At 49.3% G+C, this 21,694-nt stretch overlaps 1 protein-coding gene across 2 annotated transcripts in view; it reads left to right on the forward strand.

Annotated features, from left to right (window-relative positions):
* Positions 1–21,374, forward strand: part of KMT2B (lysine methyltransferase 2B) — a 32,035-nt gene extending 10,661 nt beyond the window's left edge. The window contains exons 4-37 of one of the 2 annotated variants that reach the window (XM_075277903.1): positions 1,423–1,479; positions 1,561–1,723; positions 1,805–2,036; positions 2,177–2,232; positions 2,358–2,600; positions 3,438–3,583; positions 3,674–3,748; positions 4,841–4,954; positions 5,053–5,199; positions 5,601–5,696; positions 6,734–6,851; positions 6,936–7,049; positions 7,133–7,317; positions 7,508–7,603; positions 7,690–7,788; positions 11,944–12,020; positions 12,120–12,244; positions 12,329–12,423; positions 12,614–12,751; positions 12,847–13,005; positions 13,104–13,221; positions 13,413–13,491; positions 13,578–13,738; positions 14,529–14,711; positions 14,805–16,263; positions 18,123–18,212; positions 18,320–18,408; positions 18,531–18,671; positions 18,866–18,940; positions 19,157–19,334; positions 19,418–19,525; positions 19,760–19,843; positions 19,924–20,053; positions 20,297–21,374. In XM_075277903.1, the coding sequence (XP_075134004.1) occupies positions 1,423–1,479; positions 1,561–1,723; positions 1,805–2,036; positions 2,177–2,232; positions 2,358–2,600; positions 3,438–3,583; positions 3,674–3,748; positions 4,841–4,954; positions 5,053–5,199; positions 5,601–5,696; positions 6,734–6,851; positions 6,936–7,049; positions 7,133–7,317; positions 7,508–7,603; positions 7,690–7,788; positions 11,944–12,020; positions 12,120–12,244; positions 12,329–12,423; positions 12,614–12,751; positions 12,847–13,005; positions 13,104–13,221; positions 13,413–13,491; positions 13,578–13,738; positions 14,529–14,711; positions 14,805–16,263; positions 18,123–18,212; positions 18,320–18,408; positions 18,531–18,671; positions 18,866–18,940; positions 19,157–19,334; positions 19,418–19,525; positions 19,760–19,843; positions 19,924–20,053; positions 20,297–20,572 (5,706 nt within the window). In that variant the 3' untranslated portion in view covers positions 20,573–21,374. The remainder of the gene's footprint in view (positions 1–1,422; positions 1,480–1,560; positions 1,724–1,804; positions 2,037–2,176; positions 2,233–2,357; positions 2,601–3,437; positions 3,584–3,673; positions 3,749–4,840; positions 4,955–5,052; positions 5,200–5,600; positions 5,697–6,733; positions 6,852–6,935; positions 7,050–7,132; positions 7,318–7,507; positions 7,604–7,689; positions 7,789–11,943; positions 12,021–12,119; positions 12,245–12,328; positions 12,424–12,613; positions 12,752–12,846; positions 13,006–13,103; positions 13,222–13,412; positions 13,492–13,577; positions 13,739–14,528; positions 14,712–14,804; positions 16,264–18,122; positions 18,213–18,319; positions 18,409–18,530; positions 18,672–18,865; positions 18,941–19,156; positions 19,335–19,417; positions 19,526–19,759; positions 19,844–19,923; positions 20,054–20,296) is intronic. The other variant, XM_075277904.1, reaches the window with a different exon arrangement.
* The last annotated feature ends 320 nt before the right edge of the window (positions 21,375–21,694 follow it).

The following is a 21,694-nucleotide window of genomic DNA, read 5'->3' on the forward strand; positions in this document are numbered from 1 at the left end:
CAGAGTATTTAAGGAGAGGATCTTGTGAGAAGTCATAGTGGAAGAAACCGAGTATTTAGCAGCACAGAGTGTTTTTGGAGAGACCTGATGATCTAGTTGGAGGCCACGGACGGAGAATCGCTGCAGGCTGTTTCTTTCACCATGCGGCACAGAGTATTTCAGCATAGGACTTTACCGATTTCTGTTTAATGTCATGTAGTAAAAGGAGCCGGACTCCCAGCAGCACAGAGTATTTCAAGCAAGAAATGTGCTGATCTTATGGGAGGTCACATGGTGGAAGAAGCAGCAGCGGCACAGAGTATTTCAGAAGTATTTGTGATAGTGTTTATGCTGCTCCTGACCTAACAGCGCAGAGTATTTCAGGTTTCTTATAGGAAGTCAGATTGGAGAACTGCAGCACAGAGTATGTCAGGGGAGGGGTGCGCTGATTTTGTGAGAGACCGTAGACCAACACTTACCTAGTGTACGGTGCAAAGTCACCAGCAGCGCAGAGTATTTCAGGACGGGCCAGCGGTGAACTTGTGAGAAGATCTAGTGGAAGGAACAGGGTCTTCAGCAGCACAGAGTATTTTTAGGAGAGATGCGTGCCAGGGTAGTGGGAGGTCACAGGCTGAGTAATGGAAGTGGCGCAGAGTATTTCAGGAAAGGAGTATACGGATTTGGTAATGAATCACATAGTGATTCATAGGGGTTGGAGCTGGACCTGCAGCTGCACAGAGTATTTCAGGAGAGGGTGGGATGAGTTTATGAGAGATGCTAAATAGAGAGTTAGGGGGTGCAAAGTTGTCAGCAGCACAGAGTATTTCAGCATGTGACCTCTCTCATTCTTGTAGGAGGTCACACAGTGGTAGATCTTAGTCCCCCAGCAGCACAGAGTATTTAATAAGAGAATTGTACTGGTCTTATGGGAGGTCACATAGTGGGAGGAGCTGGCGCACCAGAAGCACAGAGTATTTCAGGGGAGAGGAGCGATGGTTTTTATGGGAGATCTTAGACTAATTGTGTAAGGTGCAAAGTCATCCGCAGCACAGATTATTTCAGGACCGGCATCTGTCGATCTTGTGAAAGGATCTGGATTAGCAGCAGCACAGAGTATTTTAGGATACGAGCATGCTGCTCTTCTATTTTAAGAGAAGTGTGTAGATTTTGGGACATGGTAGATGGCGCAGTCTACCCAGCAGCACAGAGTATTTCAGGAGGTCAGATGGTGGGAAGAACAAGGCCTCCAGCAGCACAGAGTATTTCAGGAGGTCAGATGGTGGGAAGAACAAGGCCTCCAGCAGCACAGAGTATTTCAGGAGGTCAGATGGTGGGAAGAACAAGGCCTCCAGCAGCACAGAGTATTTCAGCCGGTAATGTACTGCACCCCTTGTTTGTATGACGCTGATGTAAAGGCTCTCTCTGATTCTTCTCCACGTTCAGGCCGCGGCTGCTGATCCCTCTCAGGGCGAGAATGGCCCCAAATCCTCGGCCATTCAGGTAATTTGGGTCATAATTGGGCGACTCTTTGATGTTTTTTTTCTTACGAGCTGAATTAAAAAAATTTTTTCCCCCCATTAGGGTCAGGACTCCCCGTTACAAGGACCGCGCATTAAACACGTGTGCCGACACCCCGCGGTGGCCCTGGGACAGCCCCGCGCCATGATCCCAGAAGACATCCCCAGGCTTAGTGCCCTGCCGTTATGTGAGAGGGAGACCCCCGAACCCCCTGCGCCCCCCGAAGGTGAAGACGTCTTCCACTTCCTTACTGTACTCGTGACCGATCTATGGGATCACGCTCAAAAATATCTTTCCGATTTTTCAGACGAGTCCTCCGCCTCCGAACCAGAGACCATGACTGTGGTGAAACCGAGACCGATTAGGCAACCACCCCCACCCCCACAACGTAGACCCCGGACCACCTCTAGGGCCAGACTCCGCATGACCCGATGCGGCGAATGCAAAGGTTGTTCCGTGACCGAGGACTGCGGGACGTGCGTCAACTGCTTGGACAAGACCAAGTTTGGCGGCCCCAACACCAAAAAGCAATGCTGTGTGTGAGTGTTACTGGGATTACAGGGGGGGGGGGCTATAGATGACGCCATATGCCGCCGACCGCCATCGGATCCTTTATATAGATACATGACGGGGATCGGGGGCCGTTTTCGTCTCAGTGGTGACCTTTCTCTTCCCGTAGGTACAAGAGATGTGACGTGATCGAAGCCCGCAGGCTGCAGAGATTGTCGCACAAAGGTGAGCAGAGCTATATGGTCAAGAAAGGGTTAATCCACCTGGTTTATTGGTCACATGACCATGTGTAGCTCAGCCCCATTCAATGGGGCTGAGCTGCAATACCAAAAACGCATCTCCTCCTGCAGGCCGCAAAGTGATCCGGCACCTCCCACCCACCCGCGACAGCGCCTCCGAATCAGACGAATCTTTCACCGACACTTTCCGAAACGAAGACACCGAAGTCTCCGACCGACTGGAAACCGGACCACGGAAATCTACCCGCCGCTGCGTAAGACAGCGACCCTGCTACGACCTCTTCCCCGATTCCGAAGACTCAGACTATGATCCGAGCCCCAGCGTCCCCCGCCGCAAACAGAGACGGGAGTCTGGTAAGAGCGAGTGGATCCTTGTGGATTCTACTAGTCGCCTTCTTAAAGGTCTTCTGTACCTTAGTCACTATGGCCAGAGTAACCGAGCGCGTCCTCGAATTGCCCTTAAGAACTAGTCATTCTTTGCCGTGTCCAAGGTCTCTGCTTGCTGTCAGTGAATAGAGAGAATCTTGGTTACATCCAGAGACTGAAAACTTCTCACTGCTGCGGGTTTGTTACAATTGTATCCAGTCATGGGTGTTCCAATCAGACTATGATGTCATATGTCACTTGGATTGGAGGGGTCTGGCCATTTGGGACCCCCATAAAGCCTAGGAATGAAGGGGCTGCAGCTCCTATTTAGTGCTGCAGCATCTATCCAGACTGGACACAACTGTAACAAACCTTCAGCTGTGAGAAGTATCAGGTCGACACAAGGTTTAAGTCTCTAAATATAAAAAAAAAGAAGGTTTTCGCCGACAGCAAGCTGAGAGTTCGAAATTGGAAGGTTTCATTGAATTAAAGGGATGTTTCAGCATTTCTCACTTCTGGACCACCCCTTTAATCCAGGGTTAGACCACCATGGCTGCTTTCTTCCAGAAACTGAATCGCCTTTGTCCTCGTGTTGTGTCTGGCATCTTTCTCCGTTTCATTGAAGTGAATTGGTCTAAGCTGCACTACCACACATCACCTGAAGACCGCTTGGGCGCTGTTTCCTGCAGGAAGCCACCATGTTTCTGTAATACTGGCGCAGAGGCGGCGCTCGGTTACTCAGGCCTCGTCTTCTATATTATGTAGAACCTCTTTCCATCGAGCGAGTGTCTTCAGCTAATTTGCTTTGTTTGTCCCCACACATAGAGATTAACAACGTGATTTCTAGGGGAAAAAAATCTGTTTCTTCTCATGTCACAGATTTGCTTCCCCAGGACTCGGAGGAGCAGAGTAAACCCCGCAGAACCCCGCAGCAGCCCCTGATCCTCCGAGCCAGGTCTGGGCCGGAGCCGGTGAGTCCCCGCAGCAGCGCTAGGGGTGCAGGTTTTTGCGCTCTGGGGGTCGGGCTGTCCCTTTTACTGTCTTGTGTTTCCTCCTTCTAGGACTCTATGGTGAATGGTTCATCAACGAAGATCAAATCTTCTGATGGAACGCATCGGCTACGCGTGGATTTTAAGGTTCGTCACCGCAAGGACTACATCCAATCCCGGTCTTTTTTTTTTCTTCTTCCATTGCACAATGTGGTGATGAAAGAAAGGCTATTCTTCTCCTATCTTTAGATGTCGTCTCTGCGCCGCCATTCCGTAAAAATCCCGGTTTTCGTCGGTGTGCAAATGAGTTCTCTCACAGCACTGGGGGCGGTCCTTAGCGCTCAAACAGCACTGGGGGCGTCCCCAATGCTGCAAGAGGAATCTCCAGCACCTCCTCCATCTTCTTCAGGAACGGAGTCTACATCACGTCTTGTTCCGGAGCTGGCTTCAAACTTCTAGGACTGCGCATGCCCACAGGCCACAAGAAAATGGCCGCTTACTTACTGTGTCTGCTAGGCCCGAGGCCTAGAAGTTTGAACCCAGCTCCGGAAAACTACGCGGTGAAGACCCCGTTCCTGAAGAAGATGGAGGCTGTGCTGGAGATTCCTCTCGCAGCATTGGGGACGCCCCCAGTGCTGTTTGAGCGCTAAAGACCGCCCCCAGTGCTGTGAGAGAACTCCACACATCAAAAATTATATTTAAGATTTTATTTTTTTTCTTATGGGGTGCAATTATGTTTTGTGAGACTGAGGGGTATTGACTTGGCCCCCGTTGGCAGGCTGTGGTCACACAATGGGGCCCCCTCCCCTGTCCATATTCTGTGGTTGCTGTTTCGTCATGTAAAGAGTTAAACAGCTGAGGCCGATCCTGGCGGATGTCGGCTGTCACGGTTGTCACCCACAGGCCATCCATCGTGTATACCATGACATCCTGTTGTGGTAAGGACACTGCAGATTTTTAGGAAGGGGTTAAAGGGCTTTGTGGGTTTTTGTGTGAAGCCATAACTTCCAAGTGGTGACCGCATTTTCTATTGATGTAGAGAATTTCTGTAGCCATTGACTAGTCGCGTGACCCAATCATGTGACGGCGTTGTCTCCTGCTCAGAGCGATACTGATATGGTCATGTGACTACATGGGGGATAGATCTAAGTCCCCATCCTATGTAGTGTCTTGCTCTCTCCTATCTAGAGCGCCCCCTACCCCTTCTATAAGGCTGACTATCTCTCTTGTGTCTTCCAGGAGGACTGTGACTTGCAGAACGTGTGGCTGATGGGGGGACTCAGCATCCTGACCTCTGTACCCGTAACTCCTACACACGTGTGCCTGCTGTGTGCCAGCCGCGGGCATCACCAGGTACGCCACCCCCTCCCAGATGAGCCCTTACTTTTGTACTTTAGTCCTCGTCCGCTGACCCTCCTCCTCTTCTTCCTCCTCCTCCTTCTTCTCTCCAGTTCTTGTACTGTCAGGTGTGCTGTGAACCTTTCCACACATTCTGCCTGGAAGAGTCCGAGCGGCCTCTACCCGAGCAGGAGGACGGCTGGTGCTGCCAACGATGCAAGTTCTGCAATGTGTGCGGACGCAAGGGGAAGGCCAAAAAGGTGATGCTGCTCTCCATCTCTGTGGGGTCCAACATGGAGGATTTTAGTAGACCCTGCAGCTTTCTAACATAATACTTAGAATAGGTCATCCATCTGTAGGTCTGACAACCGGGACCCCTGCGGAATAGGCCGCAATGTTTGAATACCAAGCACAGCGCCGTACTCTGTATAGTGGCCGTGCTTGGTATTACATCTCAGCCCCATTCACTAGGCCATGTGACCCATGAACATGACGTCACACGGCCTACTAAGTGAGAGCGCCGCTGTTGCATCAGGCAACCGATCGGCAGGGGTCCCGGGGTCGCAGACTCTCTAATTGATGACCTATCTATAGGAGTTGCAGAACTTTTGTGGTTATTATATGGCCAACTCTCTAATACTGTTCTAACTTTCTTTCTCAGCCTTTATTGGAGTGTGAACTTTGTCAGACAAACTACCACATTAACTGTCTAGGTCCAAATTATTCCGTCAAACCACCCCGCAGCAGGAAAGGCTGGGTAAGTCTGACCCCCCCCCCCCCCCCCCCTTACCCTCCTCGCCGTGTGACCCTTACCCCAACCTACGTGTATGGTCAATGTTAAAAGGATGTTCACCTTCAATCTCACTAGGTGTTCTGCGACTGTGATCTTCCTCTTCAGTCACATGGTTATGGTGCAGCTCAGTCCCATTCAAGTGAATGGGGCTGAGCTGCAATACTAAGCACAACCACTATACACTGTATGGCGCTGTGCTTTGCAGGTAGTGATGAGGCCACACTAATCAATGTAATAGTCCCAGACATCCCCAAAAAGATACCCCATTACATCACATTGGTGCAAAGTGCTTTGGTTTCAGGACCCCGTGAGATCTAAATCTCCTTTACACCACCACAGAGTTGCATGAATATATTTACCAGTAACCACCACTAGAGGGAGCTCACAGGACTATGATATTGAGCTCTGACGCCTCTCTCAGGCCATTGGACGTCACATTTTTTGGTCACATGGGCACGCCGCAGCTAAATTCTATTGAAAATGAACAAAACTGAATTGCAGTACCAAGCACAGCCACTATGCGTTGTGTGGTGCTGTGCTCGCTAATTAGTGAAAAGGGCCCTACAATCAGTGTTCTAGCCCTGGTCAGCCCCTTTAAGCAAGCTCCCCCTAGTGGTGGCCTGTAGACAAAACCAAAGGTGAACCAATTATCTCCAATGCATAACTACATAGGCTGTAACCTTTTAAAGGGAAGTTACTGTGGTCAGTGGGGGGTCGGACATCTGGGACCTGCACGGTTCAGCTGTTCAACGAAACCGGAGTGCTGAGTACAGCGCCATCCATTGTATAGTGGCTGTACTTGGTATTGCAGCTCACTTGAATAGGACTGAGCTCCTCACAGGCCATGTGATACATGCACATGACCTGTAACACAGAAGCGGCACCCGATGTGTGATGTCCTAGGTGTCAGACCTCCCCCATTCACACACTGGTGACCTACTTGAAGGATATGTCATCCCCTTTAAGGCCTCGCACCAATCTTTTTATTCTCCGCCTTCCAGCTCTGCTCATCCTGCATTCGTTGCAAGAGCTGCGGAGCGTCTCCCGCTGTGGACGCAGAAATGGAGTTAACAGAAGGCGGTAACCTGTGTACCGAATGCTCCAGCCTATACAATAAAGGTGAGCTCTCCCCTTCCCGCCTCTCTACTGCCCCCTTATGTCTGCCTCTGACTGATGCGTTTCTCATCTCTTCTCTCCATGCAGGAAATTTCTGCCCAATCTGCAGTCGCTGCTACGAAGAAAACGACTACGAGAGCAAAATGATCCAGTGCGTGAAATGCGTGAAGTGGGTGCACTCCAAGTGCGAGGGGCTCTCCGGTGAGTGCCGCAACGTCTTCAGGGTGGGGAGAGTGCTGGTCACGTTCTTCTGTCACATCTATTATTCTATCCTAATGTTTCAGACGAGGGCTACGAAATCCTGTCTAACCTACCTGAAAGCGTGGTGTACACCTGCCCCCCGTGTCTAGGCGACAGCAGTGCAATATGGAGGGAGGCAATGCTTTCGGAGCTTACTGCTGGCCTCCATGAGGTCCTGCAGGGACTACTGACCTCCAAAATGTCCGCCCCGCTCCTGCATTGTGTACAGGTAAGTCACATGATGAGAGTTATGCGGAGGATGGTCGAGCGCGGCCCACCACTGTCTCCGCAAGTCCCATAGGCTATTAATGGTACAGCAGCGCACATGTGACCGCCGGAGGACTAAACCCCCGTTCTCATGATTGGTGGAGGACTTAGTATTAAAGTGCATGTCTACAACTGCCTCTGCTCTGTTACAGTGTAAAACTGGAGAAAACGCGTTGAAGTGTCACCATACGCCCTGCGATCTGGAGTCCCTGGGCCACCTGTTAGAGGAAGGCTACTACAACTCAATAGTGAGTACTGACCCCGCACATCACCCCCGGCCCCCCACCCCAGACCCTCCTTATCAATCTATTAATTCTCCTCCCTGTCTCCTCAGGCTACTTTCAATGATGACTTGGTATGGATAATCCAACAAACCATGAAAAGTGGCAAACTAGACGAAAATGGGGAAGCTGTGAAAATCATGTACATCAAGGTAAGTGACCACCGATATGAGATGTATGTGACTGTACCAGCAGAATAGTGAGCGCAGCTCTGGAGTATAATACAGGATAAATAATGTATGTACACAGTGACTGCACCAGCAGAATAGTGAGTGCAGCTCTGGAGTATAATACAGGATGTAACTCAGGATCAGTACAGGATAAGTAATGTAATGTATGTACACAGTGACTGCACCAGCAGAATAGTGAGTGCAGCTCTGGAGTATAATACAGGATGTAACTCAGGATCAGTACAGGATAAGTAATGTAATGTATGTACACAGTGACTGCACCAGCAGAATAGTGAGTGCAGCTCTGGAGTATAATACAGGATGTAACTCAGGATCAGTACAGGATAAGTAATGTAATGTATGTACACAGTGACTGTACCAGCAGAATAGTGAGTGCAGCTCTGGAGTATAATACAGGATGTAACTCAGGATAAGTAATGTAATGTAATGTATGTACACAGTGACTGTACCAGCAGAATAGTGAGGGCAGCTCTGGAGTATAATACAGGATGTAACTCAGGATCAGTACAGGATAAGTAATGTAATGTATGTACACAGTGACTGCACCAGCAGAATAGTGAGCGCAGCTCTGGAGTATAATACAGGATATAACTCAGGATCAGTACAGGATAAGTAATGTAATGTATGTACACAGTGACTGCACCAGCAGAATAGTGAGTGCAGCTCTGGAGTATAATACAGGATGTAACTCAGGATCAGTACAGGATAAGTAATGTAATGTATGTACACAGTGACTGCACCAGCAGAATAGTGAGTGCAGCTCTGGAGTATAATACAGGATGTAACTCAGGATCAGTACAGGATAAGTAATGTAATGTATGTACACAGTGACTGCACCAGCAGAATAGTGAGCGCAGCTCTGGAGTATAATACAGGATGTAACTCAGGATCAGTACAGGATAAGTAATGTAATGTATGTACACAGTGACTGCACCAGCAGAATAGTGAGTGCAGCTCTGGAGTATAATACAGGATGTAACTCAGGATCAGTACAGGATAAGTAATGTAATGTATGTACACAGTGACTGTACCAGCAGAATAGTGAGCGCAGCTCTGGAGTATAATACAGGATGTAACTCAGGATCAGTACAGGATAAGTAATGTAATGTATGTACACAGTGACTGTACCAGCAGAATAGTGAGTGCAGCTCTTGAGTATAATAATAATACATTTTATTTATATAGCGCCAACATATTCCGCAGCGCTGTACAATTTATAGGGTTCAGATACAGACATACATAACAAAGAACGTCATTTCACACAATGGGACTGAGGGCCCTGCTCAAAAGAGCTTACAATCTATGAGGTAGAGGGGGTGACACAAGAGGTAGCAGGGGCGGCATTGCTTATACAGTGTTTAGACAATTTTGTGCATTAGGAATTGTGATAGGCTTGTCTGAAAAGATGCGTCTTTAGTTTGCGTTTGAAACTGTAGAAATTGGGAGTTAATCTGATTGTCCGGGGTAGAGCATTCCAGAGAAGTGGTGCAGCTCGGGAGAAGTCTTGTATACGAGCGGGGGAGGTTCTGATAATAGAGGATGTAAGTGTTAGGTCATTGAGTGAGCGGAGAGCACGGGTTGGGCGGTAGACAGAGATGAGGGAAGAAATGTAGGGAGGTGCGGCATTATGGAGAGCCTTGTGGAGGAGGGGGATAACTTTATATTTTATTCTATAATGAATAGGCAGCCAGTGTAGTGACTGGCACAGACCAGAGGCATCGCTGTAGCGTCTAGCCCAGTCTTTCTCAAAGTGGGCGATAACGCCCCCTTGTGGGTGCTGGAGGCCTATAGGGGGGCAGTAAAGGGCACAGAGAAGATTGGGGGGCGTTGAAGCGGTTTAGGGGGGCGATGGCTAATTTAAAGGGGTGGTATCATAACAATGATTCTATCTATACTGCTTGTTAATGTGGATGTAAGACTTTTCCTAAATACTCTGCTTCAGTAACACTGCTTTGTTTGTCCACTATCTTACTTTATTCACTTCATTCTGGACACTAGCACCTGGCCCCCTGCTCATTGCTGAGGGAGCCACATAACATAGCTCCCTGCTGTGTGGGGGGAGAGTGTACGGAGCCAGCCTGTGTCTGCACCACACATACACATCACCTAGCTCCCTGCTGTGAGATAGAGGGGGGTGTGTGGAATAAGTGCTGCTTTCTTATATAACGCAGTCTAAATCCTACTGGAGCGGGGCTAATTGACGCGAGCAAACAGGAAGAAAGAAGATTTTTAGGCAGCTTAGAAGGCAGATCAAGCTTCATGAAGCTACCCCTTTAAATTGTTTTTTTTGCTTTTAACACAAACTTTACCGCTCCTTTACGCTTAACGCGCGTTTCCTCGTGTAACGCCATCTAGGGGACAAGACAGTAACTATTTCTTGTCCAAAAGTTGTCAAACTGTACCATAGATGGCAGTAAGCTCCAATGCGAAGCGAGAAGTTTCTATTAGATTCGTTTTAAAATTAAAATTGAAATGTTTGTTTTAATAACATGAATAAAAGTTTTCCTAATATTACAAAATGGTGTTTTACATTACCCTCATCAGAAAGTCTTATTTTCACATGACACACATAATTTAATTATTAACATAATGACTGTGATTGTGATTCTTAAGATGTAGTAAAGTAAAAAAATTTGGGGGGGCGCTAGAAAATAATTAATTCTCGAAGTGGGCGATAGAGAAAATAAGTTTGAGAACCTCTGGTCTAGCCTGATAGATGAGCCTGGCCGCTGCATTCAGAATAGATTGTAGAGGGGAGAGTTTAGTGAGGGGAAGACCGATTAGTAAGGAGTTACAGTAGTCAAGGCGAGAATGAATCAGAGAGACAATAAGTGTCTTTAGTGTATCTCTGGTAAGGAAAGGGCGTATTCTGGAGATGTTTTTGAGGTGGAGGTGACATGAACGTGCGAGTGATTCAATACGAGAGGTGAAGGAAAGGTCTGCGTCAAACATGACCCCAAGGCAGCGGGCCTGCTACCTAGGAGTTATAGTAAGGCCTACAGGATGTATCTCAGGATCAGTACAGGATAAGTAATGTAATGTATGTACACAGTGACTGTACCAGCAGAATAGTGAGCACAGCTCTGGAGTATAATACAGGATGTAACTCAGGATCAGTACAGGATAAGTAATGTAATGTATGTACACAGTGACTGCACCAGCAGAATAGTGAGTGCAGCTCTGGAGTATAATACAGGATGTAACTCAGGATCAGTACAGGATAAGTAATGTAATGTATGTACACAGTGACTGCACCAGCAGAATAGTGAGCGCAGCTCTGGAGTATAATACAGGATGTAACTCAGGATCAGTACAGGATAAGTAATGTCATATATGTACACAGTGACTGTACCAGCAGAATAGTGAGTGCAGCTCTGGAGTATAATACAGGATGTAACTCAGGATCAGTACAGGATAAGTAATGTAATGTATGTACACAGTGACTGCACCAGCAGAATAGTGAGCGCAGCTCTGGAGTATAATACAGGATGTAACTCAGGATCAGTACAGGATAAGTAATGCAATGTATGTACACAGTGACTGTACCAGCAGAATAGTGAGTGCAGCTCTGGAGTATAATACAGGATATGACTCAGGATCAGTACAGGATAAGTAATGTAATGTATGTACACAGTGACTGTACCAGCAGAATAGTGAGCGCAGCTCTGGAGTATAATACAGGATGTAACTCAGGATCAGTACAGGATAAGTAATGTAATGTATGTACACAGTGACTGCACCAGCAGAATAGTGAGTGCAGCTCTGGAGTATAATACAGGATGTAACTCAGGAGTAGTACAGGATAAGTAATGCAATGTATGTACACAGTGACTGTACCAGCAGAATAGTGAGTGCAGCTCTGGAGTATAATACAGGATGTAACTCAGGATCAGTACAGGATAAGTAATGTAATGTATGTACACAGTGACTGTACCAGCAGAATAGTGAGCGCAGCTCTGGAGTATAATACAGGATGTAACTCAGGATCAGTACAGGATAAGTAATGTAATGTATGTACACAGTGACTGTACCAGCAGAATAGTGAGCGCAGCTCTGGAGTATAATACAGGGTGTCGCTTGTTCATGTATTTCATGTATTATTTTCACTTTCTGCAGCTGATGGAGAAATCTTTCAACTGGTTCAGTGTTGAGGACTCCAAATACTGGGAGAAAAACCACAAATCTGTGAACAAGTACGTACAGCTTTACGTATTACGGGAATATCACCATCTGTTGCATATCTCCCCCTCCCCCGGTGTAACTGTGTACTAACTGCTGCCCCTTTGTTACAGTGGGCTCCTTCCTCACGCTGTGGTGCCCCCATATCCGGATCATACATACGCACATTGGCGGGAGAGAGAAGATGGCTCCCAGTCAAGCAATGGTATCAAGCCGCACCCTATATCCCCCCAGAAAGGTGATGTCACGTTCCCCCTGGGGTCCCCCCACCTCCTGATGTACGGCGCTCATTTTTCCTTATACCGGTTTTTGCTCTTTTTAGTGAAAAGAGATTCGGAGTCTGAGCAGGGGAGAGAGATCGAGAGAGATTCCCGCCAGTGCGCCTTGTGTCTTAAGTACGGAGACGACGACCCGAAGGTAAACTACTGTGTACATTTATCTGTTACTGGGAAAGCTGGGTGACTACCAATATGGCTGCCATTTGTCCCTGACTTTCTAGAATCGCTCTATAAATAATGGATTCTACCTGGAGTCCTGAATAAACGTTGTGTATGATGCTGGGAAAGCTGGGTTATTGACTTGCCCTCTATTGATCTTGCCCACCCAGGATGCCGGAAGACTACTTTATATAGGCCAGAACGAGTGGACCCACATCAACTGCGCCATCTGGTCGGCCGAGGTCTTCGAGGAGAACGACGGCTCCCTCAAAAACGTGCACGCCGCTGTGGCGCGAGGGCGGCAGCTGGTGAGCGCTTGTCAGGCTCCGTTATCGTCACCACTCCCCCCACCCCCCCATCCTCCATTTGCACACCTCACGCTTTTCGTCTTTATTTCCGACAGCGTTGCGAGCACTGCATGAAGATTGGCGCCACGGTCGGCTGCTGCCTATCCACGTGCCAAAGTAACTTCCACTTCATGTGCGCCCGAGCCACGCGCTGCTGCTTTCAGGACGACAAGAAGATGTTCTGCGAGAAGCACAAGAACCTGCTGGACGGATCGGTGAGACCCCATAACGCTGCCCCCAATATGGCGCAGATTGGGGGGGGGACAGGATTAGGAGTTGCGCTCACGTTCTGCTTTCATGTTCTTTGGCGCAGACTGTCGGCGATGATGGTTTTGACGTCTTGCGCAGAGTCTACGTGGACTTCGACGGAATCAATTTTAGAAGGAAGTTTCTTCAGGGTCTGGAACCGGAGAATATCCATATGATGATCGGTAAGAGACGGCGCCGGGGAGATCGATCTGCTTTATACACCGCTCACATCCAAAGCTGCCTGCAGAGCCCTGGATTCCTGCAGTGCATTGGGGGATCTCCAGGTTATTTGCAGCTTTGGATGTGACTGGAGAAGCAAGATAACCAAAACTGTAACTAAACACATTTAACGGTTTGCTTCCCCCCTACTAAGGTTCCATGAAGATCGACACCCTGGGCATGCTGACCGATCTGTCGGTGGCGGAAGGGAAGATTTACCCGGTGGGATACCAGTAAGTGAGCGGCCGCCGGGGTGTGATACTGGTTTATTGGTGACGGGTCGTCTGTACCCATCCTGTACCCCTGTCTTCTCTCCTAGGTGTTCTCGCTTGTACTGGAGTACACTGGACGCTAGGCGGCGCTGCTGGTACAAGTGCAGGGTTGTCGAGCATCGCCCAAAAGAGGGTGATCTACCCCCAGAGGGGCTGGAAGGGGCAAATGACAATAGGACCATCATTCACAGTCCAGGATATGTCCCAGGTAACCATAGCAGCTCCTATAACAGTTCTACAGACAGACCAGCAGGGGGCAGCAGTGATGCACTGATGTACAGACAGACCAGCAGGGGGCAGCAGTGATGCACTGATCTACTGACAGACCAGCAGGGGGCAGCAGTGATGCACTGATCTACAGACAGACCAGCAGGGGGCAGCAGTGATGCACTGATCTACAGACAGACCAGCAGGGGGCAGCAGTGATGCACTGATCTACAGACAGACCAGCAGGGGGCAGCAGTGATGCACTGATCTACTGACAGACCAGCAGGGGGCAGCAGTGATGCACTGATCTACAGACAGACCAGCAGGGGGCAGCAGTGATGCACTGATCTACAGACAGACCAGCAGGGGGCAGCAGTGATGCACTGATCTACATACAGACCAGCAGGGGGCAGCAGTGATGCACTGAACTACAGACAGACCAGCAGGGGGCAGCAGTGATGCACTGATCTACTGATAGACCAGCAGGGGGCAGCAGTGATCCGCTGAGTGATCTGATGCCACAACCTATTTTGTTAGGGTTGTCAGTGTACGGTTTGTCACCTCATTTCCTTCATTGTACATATGGGTATAGCAATGCTTTACACTGCAGCACCTCTTCATTCACGGCAAAAGGATCCCAGCTGTGGCCTATATAGGGGGGGTGTTATGCCTGTAACCCTTTAGTGCCACATGTCCCCCATCCGTGATACCATCCCAGGGTGCCAGTAGGTTATTGCCCCCTAGGTTTGCACCGCACACAATGAAGACCCTAACTTGTATTTCTCTTTCAGCTGACTCTGTCCCATCCAGCCCTGCTACTCCAGAAAAGACCCCCGCCCTATGCCCGCCCCTTGCAGCGCCCCTCACCACAGCCGTTGCCCCCCGCTCCTTCAGTGGTGCACGAATGAAAAATCCAAACTTCTCTCCATCCCGGCGGCCACTAGGGGGCTCCTCCCGCCCCCTGCCTTCACCAGGTGAGGAGATGCTACAGATGTCGTATTTCTATTTCCAAAATTTTTGTACGTTTCTGCAATCATTTTCTTTTTTTTTTTCTCTCTCATTTTTAGGAAGTCCGTCCTCTTCCTCGCTCTCCCACCACATCCTAACCGTCAGCGACCCCGAGGTGACTCCACTTCGCAGGACGAGACGTCCCCCGGTCCCTTCACCCCGATCCACTCGTCAGTCTTCTGCACGTCTCTCCAGCCCGCCCCCCTCTAACTCCTCGCTGCCACTTACCCGCCGGATGTCGGCCGAGAACGAGACCTCAACGCCGCTGCTGTGTGACGTGGCGGCGTCTGAGACCATCACCAGTCCGTTGCGGTGCGGAGCTCAGCTTGTTGAGGCCCTGGCGGATGACTCCGATGGTGGAAGCAGCTCGGAGGAGGAAGCGGGCGACCAGTACTATGGGCTGACCCGGACCGTGGTCTCCCATGAGCCTTTGAGCCCGCTGCTCTCTACTGTAATGTCCGGACATATCGAACAGCTGGACGGCATCCATGACAGTACGGATGGTGAGGACACATCACAAAGCCACAATGGACCCCTGGGTAGTGGTAAGCCCCCCACCCACTTGCCGTCTGATATAGTGGAGTTTGTGCTTAAGGCCGTGGGGGAGTCCGGGGCCGGAGAGCAGAGTCAGGAGCAGCAGGCCATGTCCTCCTCGGCCGCCACTAGCTCTGCCATCATCCTGAACGGCATCTCTGCTCCCCTACTGTCTAATGGCACCGAGTGCGTAACCGCAGGACCGCCACCGCTCAGGGACCCGCCACAACTGCAAAGGGTATGTCGCCCCCTATTGGCCTTGCCCACCAATGGCCCCACAGACCCGGCGTCCGTCACCCTGAACAACTCCGGATCAAACGTTATATTTGTGAATAAACAGACGGGCCAGATGGTCCTAAACGTGCCGGACGGGGCCGCAAACCCTTCACTGCTGCAGGACAAATCTGACTCTCTTCCAGTCCAACGGATCGCCCCTGCAAGGCCCAGTAAAGTGGCCCCAATCATTTCCAACAAGGTCCCCATCCCGTGTCTTCCTCAGACTACTGCCGCGAAGCTTCCTCCTCCAGCGCAGTCCTCAAACCCAAACCTTGGCGCAGTTTTAATACAGACTACCCCCACAGGCTCGCCCGCATGGACGGTACGTGTCCTTCCAATGCTAAATGTAGTGCAAGGGACCAGTGGGCAGCTTACCCTGGGGGCACCGGTGATGGCTGGCATCCCCCAGACATGTCTTCTGCAGGGTCTCTCTGTGAATACAGGACTACTAAGCGTCGCCCCCAACCCCACTCCCAACCATCCTCAGACGCAAGTACAACTGCCCCTCATACAACCTGCCCCCCGTAAGCCGGTCCCGATACAGTCCATCTGCATCAAAAGACCCTGCAGTGACATCACCAGCAATCCTTCCAATAAGAAACTGAAACTTGACTTGTCTAATAAACTGGAACCGCTGAACCCACAGAAGTTAACGCAGTCTGTGGCCCTGAACTTCAATTGTATATCACAGAAGACGACAAATACAAGGTGCGTGATGTCCCCACAGAGCAGCGTATACATGACATAGTTATATCCTGTATTATACTCCAGAGCTGCACTCGCTATTCTGCTGGTGCAGTCACTGTGTACATACATTACATTACTTATCCTGTATTATACTCCAGAGCTGCGCTCACTATTCTGCTGGTACAGTCACTGTGTACATACATTACATTACTTATCCTGTATTATACTCCAGAGCTGCGCTCACTATTCTGCTGGTGCAGTCACTGTGTACATACATTACATTACTTATCCTGTACTGATCCTGAGTTACATCCTGTATTATACTCCAGAGCTGCGCTCACTATTCTGCTGGTACAGTCACTGTGTACATACATTACATTACTTATCCTGTATTATACTCCAGAGCTGCACTCACTATTCTGCTGGTACAGTCACTGTGTACATACATTACATTACTTATCCTGTACTGATCCTGAGTTATATCCTGTATTATACTCCAGAGCTGCACTCACTATTCTGCTGGTGCAGTCACTGTGTACATACATTACATTACTTATCCTGTATTATACTCCAGAGCTGCGCTCACTATTCTGCTGGTACAGTCACTGTGTACATACATTACATTACTTATCCTGTATTATACTCCAGAGCTGCGCTCACTATTCTGCTGGTGCAGTCACTGTGTACATACATTACATTACTTATCCTGTACTGATCCTGAGTTACATCCTGTATTATACTCCAGAGCTGCGCTCACTATTCTGCTGGTACAGTCACTGTGTACATACATTACATTACTTATCCTGTATTATACTCCAGAGCTGCGCTCACTATTCTGCTGGTACAGTCACTGTGTACATACATTACATTACTTATCCTGTATTATACTCCAGAGCTGCACTCACTATTCTGCTGGTACAGCCACTGTGCACATACATTACATTACTTATCCTGTATTATACTCCAGAGCTGCACTCACTATTCTGCTGGTGCAGTCACTGTGTACATACATTACATTACTTATCCTGTATTATACTCCAGAGCTGCGCTCACTATTCTGCTGGTACAGTCACTGTGTACATACATTACATTACTTATCCTGTACTGATCCTGAGTTACATCCTGTATTATACTCCAGAGCTGCACTCACTATTCTGCTGGTGCAGTCACTGTGTACATACATTACATTACTTATCCTGTATTATACTCCAGAGCTGCGCTCACTATTCTGCTGGTACAGTCACTGTGTACATACATTACATTACTTACCCTGTACTGATCCTGAGTTACATCCTGTATTATACTCCAGAGCTGTACTCACTATTCTGCTGGTACAGTCACTGTGTACATACATTACATTACTTATCCTGTATTATACTCCAGAGCTGCACTCACTATTCTGCTGGTGCAGTCACTGTGTACATACATTACATTACTTATCCTGTACTGATCCTGAGTTACATCCTGTATTATACTCCAGAGCTGCGCTCACTATTCTGCTGGTACAGTCACTGTGTACATACATTACATTACTTATCCTGTACTGATCCTGAGTTACATCCTGTATTATACTCCAGAGCTGCGCTCACTATTCTGCTGGTGCAGTCACTGTGTACATACATTACATTACTTATCCTGTACTGATCCTGAGTTACATCCTGTATTATACTCCAGAGCTGCGCTCACTATTCTGCTGGTACAGTCACTGTGTACATACATTACATTACTTATCCTGTACTGATCCTGAGTTACATCCTGTATTATACTCCAGAGCTGCGCTCACTATTCTGCTGGTGCAGTCACTGTGTACATACATTACATTACTTATCCTGTACTATACTCCAGAGCTGCACTCACTTACTGCTTTTCTTCTATTACAGACCAAAACGCAAGACCCGAGATCCGGTCCTCCGGGACATTATGGATCTTGACCTAGTAGATGAGGAGGATCCCAGTATAACCATGAACGGGTGAGTCCTGACTCCTGCATTATACAGGGTGCTGCTCTGTGATGTCCTGTAGGGGGCGCTGTTCTCTGCCTTGTATCTTTATGGGGTTGTATTTGATTCTCTTTTAGGCTTCACTTAGACCTCACTATCGATGTCAAAACTGAATATCCCACAGCAGAGTCCGCCAAAGAGTCCCCGTCCTCGGAGCACGCCCTAGGTAATCCGGGGACCCTTTACCTTTACTCCTGCATGTATTTGGGAAAGCTGGGTGATGGGTAATGTGGTGACCACCCTGCTTTCCCGGGTGTCTTTGTACTGAAGGTTTTTCATTCTTCACAGATTTCTCTCCCAATTTTGACGACTTTGAGGACCGTTTTCTGGAAGAGAAGGAGAATCTGCTCCCGAGGAGAGGCGGCCCGTACCTGCGCTACGAGATAATCAGCGAGGACGGATTCTACACCCAGTCTGACAGCGCCGACGGTCAGCGGGCTTAGGGGGGTGGAGTTGGGGTTCCCCATTAATCAGACCACTCTGCTTTGCATTGCCCAGAGGCTGCGGCTGCGCCTGCACTTCACTGACTATAGGGGGCAGTAGTCAGACTCTCCCCTCCCCAATTGTATAAGCATTGCAAGGGGAAGGATTTCGGTTTTCACATTTGTCCTCTTCCTATTTAGGTGCCTGGAGAAAAGTGGTGGAGAAGGTGCAAGAGGCGCGAGGAGTCGGCAGGCTCAGACAGTTGTCCTTCTCAGGTGGGTGCTGTCTTATGACCTCCTTGAGGAAGTGTACCCTTATATAGGAGATAGCAATTTTTTTTTTTTTTGCAAAATAGCGCCACACCTGTCCTCAGGTTGCATGTGGTATTGCAGGTCCTCATTCACGTCACCCCTGCTATTTTTTTTGGAAAGCAGCCATGTTTTCCCTTGTCCGTCACCCCCTTTTAAGTGTTCCTCTCCCCCCCCCCCCAGGCCTGAGCGGAGCGAGGATGCTGGGAGTTCAGCACGACGCCGTCCTCTTCCTCCTGGAGCAGCTCCTCGGAGCCGAGCGCTGTCGGGGTTACAAGTTCCTCTTTCATCCGCAGGAGGTAGAGGAGGAAGAACTGCTGATCAATCCGTCTGGCTGCGCCCGTAGCGAGTTCTACGTCAGGTACGTCCGGGCGCCGCTGATCTCCTCTGACAAAGTCAGTTTGGTATTTTTATCGAATATTTTGTTGTTTTTTTTTTTTGCAGGAAATGCACTTTTGATATGTTCAATTTCCTGGCCTCGCAGCACCGCACCCTGCCGGAACTGTGCGCGTATGAGGAAGAGGAGGAGGAAGTGCAGCTGAAGTCCACCAGGTAGTAGAACAGTGGAGGTGGGGTCTGGGGGTCACTCACTTAAAGGGGTTGTGATATTGATTGCAGTGGCGTTTTCTGTCCTCAGCACAGCGCCACACCTCGTATAGTGGCTATGTTTGGCATTGCAGCTCAGCCTCATTCATTTGAATGGAACTAAGCTGCAGCATGGTCATGTGACCACCAAACAACTTATTGGCTACCCGTACATTAACTCCTTCTGTGCTGTATTTTTAGACGAGCCACCAGTCTGGATCTCCCCATGGCCATGAGGTTCCGGCACCTGAAGAAGACGTCTAAAGAAGCGGTCGGGGTCTACAGGTAAGTGGCGCCTTTTCCGTTAGTCTTGCCGCATTGGTCGCGCTGGTGCCGTGTCTCGATCCCGCCATCTCTTCCTTCAGGTCGGCCATTCACGGCAGGGGGCTGTTTTGCAAAAGGAACATCGACGCTGGCGAGATGGTCATCGAGTACTCGGGCATCGTGATCCGCTCCGTGCTGACCGACAAGAGGGAGAAATTTTACGACAGCAAGGTGCGTTCCTTCCCCTTTAAGTATCTTTCGTACCCAGCTTTCCCTGAAGGGGATATCGCCAAGAATTGAGTGAACACATTGTAATTTAGTTACCGGCCGTGCTTGTCCTGACTGGATACATCTCACAGCTGATGGTTTGTTACAATGTGTCGGCGTAGAGACGCCATATTGGCCTTAGTTCCTGTTCCCTAGCAGGAGGGGGGAGGGGTCGACGCCTTCTCTGATTTTCGCCTCTCATTCCAGGGCATCGGTTGTTACATGTTCCGCATCGATGACTTTGACGTGGTGGACGCTACGATGCACGGCAATGCGGCGCGTTTCATCAACCACTCCTGCGAGCCCAACTGCTACTCCAGGGTCATCCACGTGGAAGGTCAGAAACACATCGTCATCTTCGCCCTGCGGAGCATTTACCGCGGCGAGGAGCTGACCTACGACTACAAGTTCCCCATCGAGGACGCCAGCAACAAGCTGCCCTGCAACTGTGGTGCCAAGAAGTGTCGCCGATTCCTCAACTGAGCACAGCCGGCCGCGGAGGTGCTGGCACTTCCCATGGCGGACGCACCGAGAACCGGGCTGGAGAACGATCAATGGTGCTTCCCTCTGTGCAGACGTTCCAATATGGCGGCTCGGCGCAGAGGAGAGCATCACCGGAAACCGCACTTTACCCTCTGTCCTGCGCAAGACTACAGGGCAGGTCCTCTCCTTCCTCTCAGGGTCCTCTCTCTAGTTTGTTTTTGTCCCCCTTCCCACCCCCTCCCTCGCTGCTACTTCCTAGTCCCTAGTTGCCCCCTCCCCACCCCGTGCGTTTTTCATGGCATTGCTTGGAATGTTGTAGATAGGGGGCGCTGTACGAAAGCTACTCCAAACAGCAAGGAGGTTCTCGTTTTTAACCCACGATTTTCTTTTCACAAAAAATCACATCACTCCCAGAAGGAGATGGCGGATCCGAATGTTGGGGGAGCAAAGTAATCCGAATTTGTACTGATGGGGGTGACAATCATTTTTATTCCTCTTGCTGCTACTGACCTACCCAGACCTGCGATGGTTAACAAGCCCGCCCCATTTCCCCCCCCCCCAGCTTTGTATCATGGAGCGTCCTCTCTGGGTCGGCCTCCATCTTTTTTCTTTCTTTCACTCTTCCGGGGGACAAGCGGCGAGCGCGATGCTGTTCTTAGAATATGAAATCTAGGTGGATGGCGGAGAGCGTGTACATACCTGTATAAAGATTTGTAAGGACCTTGGTTTTTCTATGCACTTTTTTTTATTTAAGGACTTGCTGGAGAATAATGATTCATGTTTCACCTGGTTAGCGTTTTAAATAAAAAGGAACATTTTGCCATCTTGGTGGTTGGGTGACTTAGATACACGGATCGCACCCCCTGCCCTTCGGTGCTACCTGGTAAGTAATAGACAGCGCCCAGATAAGTCGCCGGCCCCTCGTCCTGGGTGGGCGATCTAAGGTAGCCCCATGGAACAAGTTGCAGCCAAAAAAGTGTCTTTGCAGTGTGGGGCCTCGGTCTTAAAGGGATTCTAGCATCAAAATCAAATTTTTTGGCGATCACACGTAGGAATAGCCTTAAGAAAGACTATTCTTCTCCCTCCTTTATATATCTTCTTTGCGCCGCCATTCGGTAGAAA

The sequence above is a fragment of the Leptodactylus fuscus genome, chromosome 6 (assembly GCF_031893055.1).
Source record: "Leptodactylus fuscus isolate aLepFus1 chromosome 6, aLepFus1.hap2, whole genome shotgun sequence".
Classification (NCBI taxonomy): domain Eukaryota; kingdom Metazoa; phylum Chordata; class Amphibia; order Anura; family Leptodactylidae; genus Leptodactylus; species Leptodactylus fuscus.